Raw genomic sequence first — 14,153 nt, 5'->3', positions numbered from 1 at the left:
GGCCAAGCAGCAGGCAGACCAATGACACTAGTGAATATTTATTTTCCGGATCAAGGCCAAATGATCATTTCGTTGCTGCAAGATTTTGTAGTGGGAATGATCATTTTGGGAGTGTAATCTTTGTTTATTTGCAATAAAAGTGTGAAAAGAAACTAGTTTTCAGTGCACTCCAAACTCTGATATCTGCACTTATGCTCTGAAAAACATGTCTTCTAGCACAGTCAGGCAATAATCCACATAAAGCAGTGATCTCTGTGAAAAGATCTGGATCCCAACCAATCTCCCTTAGCTGAAAAATATGCATGAAACGTGATATAAAATGATTTTGCTTACCAAGTTTTTGTAAATAAAATATACCAAACATGAGCACGCTGGCCTTTTTCAGACAACCTGGAGATGAACAGAAAACAATTTAATTTAGAACTGTTGGAGAACACTGAAGGTAGCACACAAAATCCTGTTTCATATATCTTTCAATAACCTATAGCAATTTTGTTTTTTAAATGCTGCAGTGTGGTTGGTAAAAGATTTAGGGTCTTAGTATAAATTCCATTTTGTTCTTTGTCTTTGAAATAGGCTTGACTTATTTTTAATTAAGCTATTGTTTTGTAATACAAGAAGAATTAGTTTTTCATATCTAACCTTTTTTTCTTTTTTTTAGCTGCTCATATTGGAGTCGGTATCAGTGGTCTGGAAGGAACACAAGCTGTCCAGTCGAGTGATTATGCTTTGGCTCAATTTTCTTATCTTCAGCGCCTCCTTCTTGTTCATGGACGTTGGTCCTACCTTCGTATTGCAAAGTTTCTGAGATATTTTTTCTACAAGACATCAGCCAGTGTTTTCTGTCATGTGTTATATGCATATTTTAATGGATATACAGCTCTGGTAAATATGGCAAAAGCATCCTAAAGACCAAGTATAAAAATTGTTCCTCTGGTGTATAATAACTGGATAGATGTATATTGTGTAAAATGTGTATAATGTATTCAACTATTAGAGATAAATTGGTTAAAATTGATGTATTTGTTGATTTTTGATATGTATAAAAAATGACATTTACAGTCTTTTTTTTCTTGTAACGCAGACAGTTTTTGATAGCTGGTTCATAGCCTTCTATTCTGTACTTTTCACTGCTTTTCCAGCATTGTCTTTGGGACTATTCGAGCAGGTAAGAAAAAAGTGTTGTGTATTGTGCATTCTTTAAGTGTGCTTTCTGATATGCAATATACTGTGAAACAATTCAAATAAAAGTTGTAATTTATATATTATTTTAAAAAATACTTAATTTTGTGAACAAAGTTGTAAATTTATTAAGCATTCATAGCACATTTACAGTCCATTTTGAAATAGCTAGTTGCTTGGCATGTGTTTACACCTTGGCTTCAGTCTTTGAGGTTTAATGATACATAAATCTGACGCTTTTTTACAGTATGCATCTTCCAAGTCTTTGGTGCAAAACATTTTAAATCCTAGACACAGAAAGGCACCAAGCATTTTTTAGAAGGACACCAGGCATGGTAGCCCCCAAACGCCTTGCAGACACTTCTCTTTCTGCTTTTGGTCATATTAAAACCAGTTTTTGTGGCAAAGTGAAAAAAGTCAGAAGGAAATTACCAGTTAAGGTAAACAGGGTATGAAGGAATTTATCAGGGCTGATTAGGGAGAGATAAGAGGCAAATTGGAGGTTAAATAAGATTAATTTTTATTTAAAAGAAACATTCTGTCTGCTTTAACTCATATAAATTCATACAACAGCTTTTTATTCTGCAAATGAAGGAAACAATAACTATAACATAAAAAAATGTTACTTTGTATCTATTTGTATCCCTATTCCAGATCCTAGCATACATGGAATAGATTTCTTACAACTCATTTGCTACTTGTTAGCAAAACTTTTTAATCCTTTACCAGATCCATTCCAGGTTTGCTGGATCACCCAGCTTCACTGATGAAAATGTATCCTCTCCTTCCTTGGAGAGCTTTAATAAATCAGACTCAGTGTTATTTCATTATCATAGCAACTGTAAGTGCCTCTGTAATAACAATGACTAACAATTTTTTCAAAATGCTTGAGAGGAGTGGGGAGCAGCAGGGCAGATGGACAGGGCATACTACACATACTCTATGCCCAATAAAGTTTTTGTGTAATATCCCCAATGTCGACAATTGGTAAATGTTAAAGGGGGTCTGAGTAACAAAATATTTTGAAAGTTTAAATATAAGATTACATGTTCTTAAATTCCTTCTTAAATCGACTCTACTGTACTTGGCTTTCTTCACGTTGTTTCATTAGGAATATATGCCTGATTGTACTACAATATGTTTTTCTCTTTTTAACACGAGAGGCTGACTTTTCATTCAGTAGAAAGATTTTGACGCTATGAAGAAAGTGCCTTCGTCAAGATGATTTTAATGCATTCAAAAGTTTTATACAGTCATTGTTTTGAAACTGGTATTTTGATATCACCTCTGCCCTGTGGAATTGTTCTATTTGTTTTTATTTTTGTCTTCCTACCGGTTTTCAATAAAAAGTATTTAAAAACAAAAAAAGCAAACAATTATGTTTCTGAAACACTTTATAGCTCTGTTTTTTTTTCAGGATGTTGGTGACAGAATGAGCCTTCAACTCCCAGAATTATACAGAATTGGCCAGGATGGTTCACTCTTCACTTTTAGGATGTTTATATGGTCTTTCATGAAGGGCATTATAACTTCATTAGCATCTGTCTTCATACCATATGGAGCTTGCAGTGACACTGTAGGTCCTGGTGATACCTGTGACTATCAGTCATTTGCTGTTACAACAGCTACTGCTGTTATGCTTTCTGTGACACTAGAGGTAAGTATGAAGACTATACCAAATAAAAAAAATATATATTGTCAAATTATATTAATATTTTTGTTTTGGTCAAGTTGTAAACTAGTATGTATTGATATACTTCAGATTCATACATAATTATTCAGTACATTCAATAAACTATATCCTTAATTCTGTTACTTTTCACAGAGCTGGGATTATTTGTACTATACAGAGATGTGCTAGCAATGGTAAATCATGAATGACCTTTATTGTCGTATACTTCCTGATGGGTTTCGCCACAGTTTGGCTTCTTCAGGGGTTCAATACTGTATATGAGTTTTTATAGTATTGAAGGTGACCAGTAATGGTTTTTGTAGAATATTTGGAGAGTCGTGGATGCAGGTGCTCTGTATTATGCGATAAACACACTCGGGATTACCGTTAGGGGGGTTAATTTTCAGCTGCGCGATTCAGGAGTAGATGTTAACCTCAATGGTGAGGTGATGGCAATTGATTAGCGCACACCTGCGCCCTGTTCTGTGTCCAGTCCATTTTACAGGTCATTTTGAATCTTTAATGCGTGATTTTTTTTGTTTAAGTACTACTTTTTTATGTTAAATTCTACTCACAAACTTGCTTCATTTATAGTTACATTTGTTGCACTTGTTGTTACTTTTTCTTTTGGTTGCAACACTGCAAACTAATTTCTATCAAGCTGGATATATACTAAGTGGCACTTTCAAATATGTCATCACACAATAGTGTGAGTGTAAAAAAATATGTGAACAAACATTTGTGCCCTGATTAAAATTTCATTCTAGTTTGACTTGAATAGAGAAATCAAATTTTTTAGTAAAGGATTATAGGCAAACATGTTATAATACATGTATTAAGGAACATTTAGTGAATTCACTTGTGTGTGTATGTCAAAATACATTTAAACATTTAAATGTATAGAAATACATGTGCATTTTCATTAGTACTACTTTAACTGGACTGGTTTGTGTGTGTGTGTGTGTGGGGGGGGGCAGTTAATTAAGTAAGTTTCCTTGGATAGTATGCATTGATGTGATTTTTTGTAATCCTCATTTTTGTTAGTTTCATCTGTTGCTGCAATGTTTTTGTGCCTGGTTTGTAATGCTAGTTTCTGTAGTTTAGCAATTCTTCAGCAATGTGTTGTCATTTTTTCCACAAGTATTGAGTACAAATGTCTGCATGGTTTCCACACCAAACTCCTACTTGACCCCGCTCGTTGCCTTTGTCCCATTGTCACATATTGGTATTTGAATGTATTATGTACATAGTCCTTTTCTGAATAAATTGTCATGGTTTTTACTCTTTTTTTTTAATAGTCTGACATTTTCACTCGTGTTGATTTGCCCCCACACAACTCCTCTGACCATTAGTGGTAGTTTTATATAGTTTTGTAGTCATTGTGCTGTGCTGCCTGATCTTTGCAGTATTGTTTACAAGCACACTGTCCAAACTGGTTGTCAATTAGTTTTCCAGCTGAGTTGCATACTCATTCTAACACACCTGATGGTAATAGAAGGAGGTCCAGGTTGCCAAGCACAACATCAAAGCACATTGATTGCCAAGCTCACAAGCAGGGTCAGGCACTCTTAGAAATGAACAGATGTTGTGTTGTTGCTTACCTTAATGCTGATAAATTGTAGTCCATGAAGTCAGCACTGAGACCAGATTTCCTCCATTTGCGCTCAGCTGCACAAACAGTCTTTTGTAGCTGTTTGGTGTAATTGTTGTGCCAGGGTGTGGGGTTGGCAGGGCGGGGGTAGCAGAAGGTGGCAGGAGCAACATTATCCAAAGCCAGGAAAAGAGAGTGGTTTAACATGGTGTCAGCTTCATCTGGGGAGGTGATTTTGGAGAGGGAGGGGGTTAGGGAAGCAAGGCAGTTTGAGAAAAGGTTGTGGTCAAGGTTACGGATATCTCTCTGCCATTGACCAAGTCTGGGATGTGGCAAGGGAGGGCAGGGGTTTGATAGGTTGAACGTGATAAGGTTATGATCAGAAAGGGGAAATGGTGAGTTGTCAAGGAGGGTGAGGTTGCAGAGTTTGGAAAATACCAGGTCTAAAGTGTGTCTGGCTATGTGTGTGGGGCCATTGATGTGCTGTGTGAGTCCAAATGAGGAGGTAATGGAGAGCAGTTTGGCTGAGGAGGGAAGGTTGAGCTCATCCATTGCAACATTAAAATCACCAAGGATTAGGGTGGGCAGGTCATGGGAAAGAATGTGTGGGAGCCAGGATGCAAAGTTATCCATAAATTGTGATACTGGGCCAGAGGGGCGGTAGACAACAGCAACAATGAGGGGTAAGGGGCTAAAGAGTCGGACAGAGTGGACTTCAAATGAGGTGAAAATGAGGGAGGGTGGGGTAGGAAGGACTCTGTATGTACAGTTTGGTGAGAGAAGGAGACCCACACCACCCCCTACTTTGTTGCCAGGTCCAGTGGTATGTGTAAAGTGCAGGCCTTCATAGGAGAGAGCAGCAGTGTCAGAGGAGGAAAGCCAAATTTCAGTTTCCAAGTTTCAACAAAGAGAGGGCAGGATGAATAAAACATTTTTACAGATAATTGGGAACCATATGCGTACAATAAACAATGTGGCAAACTGAAGTCCAAGAGAAGCAGTCCAAAAATATTGGTTCAATTGAGGCTTGTAAACTTGCTGAGTTTCAGGAGTGAGGGATGATGATTCAGTCAAAGAGATGGATTGAGGAAACACCAGTTTAGAATGGTAGCAGCAGCAGAGGATGTGTTGGAGTCCAGGTGGATAAATCAGTCCAAAGGCAAATCTGTTCCAATTCCTGTGTCAATTCCCTGGATTAATTCCCATTGCACTTATGATTTGGGCACTTGAGATTTGGGCACGTGACCAGGGCCCCACTGTGACCTTGCCTGTTGTTTAAATGGAAGTGCTTTGGGCTCTGATAATGGATGGTATATACCTATATATATATATCTATAGAAGCAAACAAGAACATGTGTGTGCTTGTAACTTTTGTGGGAAAATCTTGTCCAATGGCAAAGCCAAGGTTTAGCCTGCGGAAAGTCGCAATATTTACCCCCAGGCAGCTCCTCCAATCAGGCATCGTAAGCGTTTAGATATGTAGAGGAGCTGAACTCAGTTAACTCTTGCCCAACAGGAAGGAAATAAGTCATTTTAAAATATGCTTTTTTCTTAGCGCATATAGATGTTTTAAACATTTGAACAGCACAAACATTTTTTTTAGGGCTAAGGGTAATATGTGTGCCATTAGAAAGAATGCTTTTTTAGGGGAACAGTGACTTTTAATGCAAGCTTGCCAGTGTCAAACTGCCAGGGATGCGTGGCTCCAGCAGCGAGATCATTTCTGTTACTAACTTCCATGCGAATACGCCAGCGCCTGAAATTTAGTTGATAAATTGATCGAAGGCTTCCGATTTCGGATCGCGAATACGAATGTGCGAGCCAGCTTCCCATTTTGCTTGGTGAATCACCCTCAGACAGTGACACAGGAGGAGACTGGTAAAAACATGTCTTACCTAATACTTTTATTATGAAGAAAAGAAACATTCAAAGACAGTCTAATTTCTAAATTACACACCATAAAATAACCTAATGTGTTTTGTTATTTTTGAGTAGGATTATCAGGTATTATATTAAAAGAATCCCTGATAAAATATTTCTTTTTGTATCTGATTTGGACAAAGATTAGTATAACAAACAGTATAATATAAACATAAGTAAAATAGTTTAATAGTTTAAATAGTTGAAGCAAGAATACAAAACTTCTAGGCACATGTTAGAAAATAATAGTCTACCTAACTGCCTTAAACGCTTTTCTGTACTTAAACGTTACACAAACTGTTATGCAGTAATTCCTAAACAAGTTAAAAATGGTGTTCCTAACTATTTGTTGCACAAATTAGTAAGGATTTGGTAAGATGTGTCCCAAAAGACACATTGTCACATTAGATTTTTATGGGACTTTGAATATACTATGGCTATAGAATATGGGGTTAATCTGGAGACAAGCAGAAACGTTTTCTATGGGTCATTGCCTACAGTAAGCAGGTTTGGAGTTGGTAGCACCAAGCCTTTAGGTGTACAAATTGTGATGATTTGTTTTCCTTACTTTGCCTTTGAACTTTCTGGTCACCTCTGGATATTTATGGCCTAAATCAGCAAGCTGTAGGTAAGGAGAAGCACAGGAGTTACAGGGCTCTTTATAATTTACAAAAAATGTAATGTAACTGAGCATATTAAGCAGAAAATATGCTTCCTCCGATAGCACATTTTTACAGTATATTTTTTTAGGACCCAGTTTGTAAGGGATTTTATCACCATGAGTTGAGTGATTTGGCACGTGATTTGGGACTATTTAAGAAGGCTTCAGAACTCCTACCATCAAGACGTCATGAGAAAAACTTACTTGAAAAAGGAGCAAAGGTATTGTACTTTCGAACCAGAGAAATTGCATTTCTGCAGTAAATTAGAAAAGACAGTGGCTTTGTGTACTGCCTTAACATACCTAGTTTAATGGAGGAATTGGGAATTCCAATCTATGACTCAACTGAATGGCGACTATCGATAGCTCAAAGCGGAGCTTAAAGTGTGTCCTCCTTTACAATGGCAATATATTTGGGTCAGTCCCAATTGGCCATTCAGTTTCCCTTTGTGAAGAGTATGCAGTCATAAAGAGAATCATTGAGTTGTTGCAATATCACCAACAACTCGTGTTAACCTTAAAATGGTATGCTTCCTTCTTGGTCAGCAACACGGATGCACCAAGTATCCCTGTTATCTGTGCATGTGGGACAGCAGAGCTTGTGAGAGGCATTGGGTGGAAAGGAATCGGCCTCCAAGATCTGCCCTAAAACCAGGTGATCCAAACATTCTACATGAGCCCTTGTTGATAGAAAGAATAACATATTCCCGCCTCTGCAAATGCAACTGGGTCTGATGAAGCAGTATGTTAAAGCTTTGCCAACTGAAGGAGATTTTGGCATTTCCTAACCTGTCATTTGAAAAAATGAAGGCCAGTGTGTTTGATGGTCCACAGATTCGGCAGCTCATCAAAGATGAACATTTCATCAGGACAATGTATGAAGTCGAAAAGAATGCTTGGTTATCATTCAAAGCCATTGTCAAGGACTTTCTTAGAAACACACAAGCAAATATTTACACAGATATTGTCCAGTAACTGTTGGAGAGCTGCAAAATTCTTGGTTGCAATATGAGCATCAAGGTGCATTTTCTGCATAGCCATCTTTCTAACTTCCCGGAAAACCTTGGTGCAGTCAGTGATGAGCAAGGTGAATGATTCCACCAAGATTTGAAGGTCATGTAAGAACAGTATCAGGGTAGATTCCCCGAATAATTTTCAAATGTTTTTTTAATCCATTCACTGGTGGAAGTGGTAGTGTGAACAATATTGCATGGAAAAATAATCTGTGGTTCAAGTTTTAACAGACAACCTCACATTATTGTCAAGCACACCTAAATCCCATGCAAAATTCATTATTGACTCGATAACTGCAAGTTGCTCATTCCCTGAAGCAGTAAAGCTGCTTTTCATACCTCCAACTCCAGGTCATAACATTTTCTCCATTCTTCACAGTTGGTATAGGGGTTCTTCTCTAGAATGCTGTCTTCCATTTGTTCCAAACATTTTTCAAATATTTAATTTATTCGTCAATGGCACATTTTTTTAGAAAACCTGATGTTTGCCAATTTGTTAAATGGCCTGAAGATTGAATTGTTTGCAATAATTTTCTGATTTTAAAAAACATACTTTTACTACAACTGTTATAGGAGTTATCTTATTTTGCCACAGTGTGTTTTTTGGGTTCATGGAGATTCGAAAGCATCAAATGCTAACCAGACTTGTGTATGTGCATTACGCTAAGCTGACCAAAGTCTAGTGCATAAGATAGGACATATCTTCCACATATTCACCATCATGCAATCCAGCACCATTCTTTTTCTGAGTGGGGTAGCTTTAGCACTATTTAACCTATTTCCTGTAAACACAGAGCATTAAGGACTGGACCCAGAGGGGTCTCACAAAGTCCTTGGCTATAATGTTGACCCATCCACAACTATCCCCTTTTATTTTCTATAATTTACCTGTATTCCTGGTGATGGATTCAAAATGAACTGTTGCAATGGGGTAATTTTCATAATATTGGTTCTGTATACATACTAGTAAGCAGTGCTTGTTAATGTAAAAGATGTCAGCTAAATTTTAAAATGACAAAATACTATATGATGTATATTATATGATGTAACTGTATGAGTGTTTTTTTTCATGGTGGTGTGTTATTACTTACTGCTACAAATGGAGCTGAATGTAGGTAGTAGTTTGACCTCATATAATATCATTGTCATATGAATTATTTTTTTTAAATATGTTTACAATAAATTAATTATAATTTACAACTGAAAAACATTTTCTTTACTAGATCACCTTTGAAATCTCATATTGGACGCTTCTGTCAGGAATTGCAACAATTGGTAGTCCAGCTGTTTATTTCTTCCTGTCTCTTGTTACCCAGTCATTTCCACTATTCAAATTCTTGCCCACAGTTTTTCAGTTCCCAGGTAAGTTTTTACTATAATGCAGATTGTTCCATTAAATTTTCGTTAAATAATGCTTTGATTTTCTCACAACTATCATTGTTTAGGTGTAATAAATTTAGCCAAACTAGTTTTGCCAAAAAATATACCAATTTAATCTTGGAAATATTAGTGAAATGAGCATCTACAGTGTCTTGTGAACATACCCATTCTCCTTAGTGTTTGTCCTGTTTTATTGCATTACAACCTGTAAATAAAATACATTTTTATTGGGTTAGCACCATTTAATTTACACAACATGTCTACCACTTTGAAGGTGCAAAACGTTTTTTTAATGGGAAACATACATTTGTTAGGACAGAAAACAGAACTCAGACAGAATGTGTCTAGGTATTCACTCACTAAAGTCAATGCTTCATAAAGCCACAAAAGTAGCTTCAAAGTAGTTCTACAAACAGATCTACCCCCATCTGATGTAAATCTTTGCAGCTCCTCGAGTGTTTTCCTTGGGGTCTTTGTTAAATATCTGATTAATGCTCTTCTTGCCTAGTGGCCATGTTTTGGTGATTGACCTTTGTTTGTCAGGTTTGCAGTGAAGCCATATTTTTTTATTTTATTTTAATGGAGTTATTAGTGCTGCGTGGAATATCAAAAGTGTGGTACTTTAAAACCCAACCCTGATCTATACTTCTTTACAATTTTGTCTATGACTTGTTTGGAATGATCCTTGGGATCACAATTTATTCATTGACAATTCCAATGATTTGTCTCCTAGGAGGTCTGCCAGGAACCCATCACTAGAAGGTTTAAAAGTTTTCTTTTGGTAAAAAGTCACTATAAATAGTTTCTCTAGCGAATCCTAGGAACATTGGACAGCATGGGGTAGTCTAAATGAATTTTTCTGTTCACCTTTAAATATGTTGAGCAAGCAGGCAAACTTTTATGTAACATTGGGAAAAAAATGTCTGTGTGGAACTGGAACTAACTGCTATGAATTCACTTGGTTAACAGTCACAGTCCTTTTATGTTTGTATGTTATATTTGGTGCTTCTGTGGTGTTATGTTATGGTAAGGTATAAGGTGATGTCATAAAGAAAATAATAATATATACTAGTATGGTAAAAGATTTAGTGTATTTTTTGGGAAGGATTGGGCAGGATTTATTAGGCACAGTAAGTTTCCCCCTGTAGGCAAACGGGCACCTTTTCCTGTGGAGATTTTTTTCTGAAGCTTGTATACAGCTGAAGCCAAGATGTTTCTATGAATTCTTTTACTTTGATCCCTCTTTGAATTTGTGTTGTATCTATCTCCATCTCTTCACAAACTAACCTTGACCCTGCCTAACCTGTCAACCATTGTGTGTGCTTCAAAGCTTTTTGACCATCTGCAATAGAAAAAGAAAATAAAATGTTGGTTGTAAAAAAAATATAAGATATACAATAAAAAAAATAAAAAAATATTCTGCTGATCTGACTTTCCTCCACTTCAGATCCTGCCCTTTCATGTACTGTACTTGGCTTAAGCCAAGGCCAGCTGGATTTACTGATCTGGTGATGCATTGAGGACATCCTTGTCTCTCCATAATGCCAGTGGTAAACATCAGTCCTCATGTGTGGCAGTCATCATTCCTTGCCTACCATTTATCTCCTGTCTGGCAGCAACCTCATGTTGTTACCCGGGCATGCAGTAAATTAAGTGTACCTAAAGAAAATGCAAAAATACTCCCAGACACATGCAGTGCAGGTTCCTTGTTTTCTTCCAAAATCAGAAAGTCAGATAGACCAAAGTAGTGTAAATATTAGGCTTAGTGAAGTATCTTTTATATATCCACTAGTTTGAAATCTCAATTGAAAGTTTTATTTTGTGCACCTTTTGCACCCTTTTTTGCAGGCCCTTATTTGATAGTTTGATTTTTTTTTTCCATTTTTTTCCATTGGGAGCTGACTAACAAAATATGAATTTTGATGTTGAGGAAGGGGGGATTATGTTCCAAGTGCCAGATAGTCTAGGCACGTCGCTGAATCGCTGGCACGGAATGTATCTAAAACAGTGTGGCAGGGTTACAGCCAAGCAAAAAGCCTTTTTAGAAGGTCACAATGTAAGCCCCCCAGCATCTCTCTCATAACAGGTTTATTTTACGTTTTCCATATTTTTTGTCTCCAAAAGTCTATACGTATTGAAGATTTTTTTTGTTATGGTTTGAGAATACGAGGGTTTAAACATGAGATGGGTAGCTCGGACTTACTAGCCCATCCTTCACCACCACCATCAGAACCTCCAGAAACACCAATAAATAAATTAAGCATGCAAGTAATTAACAAATATCCAATAATAAATAAATGACAAATAAATAAATACATTTACACTTTTGATATGCAAGCATACATTAACATAACATAACACTTCATTATTATTATTATTACTTAACCGGGATTATATTACGAAAACATATTACATTGAATATAACCTATTTAACCAACAACCTAATTCCTCCCTTTTATTATTACCTAACCAAAACAACAATATCCATATTGTTATCAAACTCCATACTCCTGGTTATACACCCAAACAACCAGGCCGCAGGTCTCAGAAGGCAAAATCTGCACCCAACAGGACTTTAATTCTTCCTACATCTCAACCTTGGCCCCTAGGCACCCAGCACCACCTCGGGAGCCATAATCATCCGTTCCCCCCCACACACCTGAGCGCTACCTCCACACTCCCTTAACTTGTTGAATTCCATACCTGCCAGTTCTTCTTCTTCCGTTCCCCGGCGCAGAAATGGCCCACCGCCGTATTCACCATACTCTGAGCTGTGTTGAACCGTTCCATTAAGCAGGCGCTTTGCCACCGTATCATACCAGACTGCAACACACCTGGGCACCCACTCATCGTAATCCAAGTACTTTGATCCAATGTACTGCCACCTCCGCTCCATATGAGCATGCTGTCTATTGGTCAGCTGGACCACCGTCTGCCTCTCGCCACACCCAATGAGATAGTGCCCAACTCACAACCTGATGCAAGCCGAACCAACCACAGCTGAACGCCCAACTTGAAATTTAAACAAAATCATTCCCTCCCAGTCCAAAGGCAAATTCTGCCACTCATGCCCAGTAACCACCAGCTTCCCCTTCTAAATGACTCACCAAACGATCCAGTGTACTGCCACCTCCGCTCCAGAAGAGCACACTGTCTATTGGTCAGCTGGACCACCATCTGCCTCTCGCCACACCCAACGAGATAGTGCCCAACTCACAACCCGATGCAAGCCGAACCAACCACAGCTGAATGCCCCAACTTGAAATATAAACAAAATCATTCTCCCCAGGTCCAAAAGCAAATTCTGCCACCAATGCCCAGTAACCACCAGCTGCCCCTTCTAAATGACTCAACATACCCCACCTACTGCAGAATCACCTGCCACCAAAATCCGCAACTCATAAACAACATCCACCCCCGGTCTACCACCCGGAACCTGTCTCGGAAAGTCACCCCACTCACAACACACTCCATAATACGCTTGCCACCGCACGCCCCCCTCAAAGCAAAAGTGAAGACATTATATTACCAACATCTGAACACAAATAGACATAACAGCCGGGCCAGAGGCCAGGGCAAAACCAAACTGTATATCCTCCCACTATGCTGAAACCAGCCACAGTACTGACCCCGGAGGGTAATGAAGCATACCCCCCCATTAAACAGCAACAAAGAATACCATCCCAAAATACTGACATCAGGAAGTAATACTGTATACCATCCAACAATACTGACACCAGGGAGTAATGAAGTATAGCATACCCCCAGCATTGACACCAGAGAGAAATTGAGAATGCCATCCCACCGTACTGACCCAGGGAGCAATATACCGGTAGTATACCATCCCACAGCACCAACGCCCAGGAGAATTACAATAGAGCACCCCAGTACTTCCCTTGGAAGTAATGGCGTATACCATCCCCAGCAATGCCATTGGGGAGATATAGTGCAAACCAATCCCTACCATACTGTCACCAGGGAGTGATAGCGTATACCCTCCCATACTGACACCCCAGAGAATTAGACCATACCACCCCCCCTGTACGGACACCATCAAGTAATATAGTATACCATCCAACCCCTAAAGATAGGGAGGACCCAACTCAGCCAACCCAAAGTACTGACACAAGGAAGTAATAGAATATACCCTCCAACACCACTGAGATCGGAAAGTAATAGAACATACCTTCTAGCACAACTGACATAGGGACTAACCAACTATACCATCCCACTGTACCAACACAAGGGAGTACCCGAGCATAGTCATCCACAAAACTAACCCCCAAGGATTAGTTGAGTATACTATCCGACAGTACTGACACTACTGAGAGAAAATAGTGTATACCATCCCGCAGCCCTGACATCAGGGAGTAATAGAGTATACCATCCCACAGCACTGACACCAGGGAGAAATAACGTAAACCATCTCACAGCACTGACACCAGGGAGTAAGAGAGTATACCATCTCACAGCACTGACACCAGGGAGTAATATAGTATACCATCCAACTGTACTGACACCAGGGAGTAAAAGAGTATACCATCCCACAGCACTGACACTTGGGAGAAATAGTGTAAACCATCTTACAGCACTGACACCAGGGAATAATAGAGTATACCATCTGACAGCACTGACACCAGGGAGTACTAGAGTATACCACCCCACTGTACTGACACCAGGGGGTATTAATAAATACTATCCCACTGTACCGACACCTAGGGGAAATAGTGCATA

The 14,153-nt window shown here is 38.6% G+C and overlaps 1 protein-coding gene across 2 annotated transcripts in view; it reads left to right on the top strand.

Annotated features, from left to right (window-relative positions):
* The window catches only part of ATP8B3 (ATPase phospholipid transporting 8B3), a 119,516-nt gene that overhangs the window by 93,271 nt on the left and 12,092 nt on the right, over positions 1-14,153 (top strand). For both annotated transcript variants that reach the window (XM_072404989.1, XM_072404990.1), the window contains 4 exons: positions 662-885; positions 1,085-1,168; positions 2,600-2,839; positions 9,263-9,401. In XM_072404989.1, coding sequence (XP_072261090.1) covers positions 662-885; positions 1,085-1,168; positions 2,600-2,839; positions 9,263-9,401 — 687 coding nt within the window. The remainder of the gene's footprint in view (positions 1-661; positions 886-1,084; positions 1,169-2,599; positions 2,840-9,262; positions 9,402-14,153) is intronic.

This window comes from Pyxicephalus adspersus, chromosome 3, assembly GCF_032062135.1.
Source record: "Pyxicephalus adspersus chromosome 3, UCB_Pads_2.0, whole genome shotgun sequence".
In the NCBI taxonomy this organism is placed as follows: Eukaryota; Metazoa; Chordata; class Amphibia; order Anura; family Pyxicephalidae; genus Pyxicephalus; species Pyxicephalus adspersus.
This window is presented reverse-complemented; position numbering and strand designations above follow the sequence as displayed.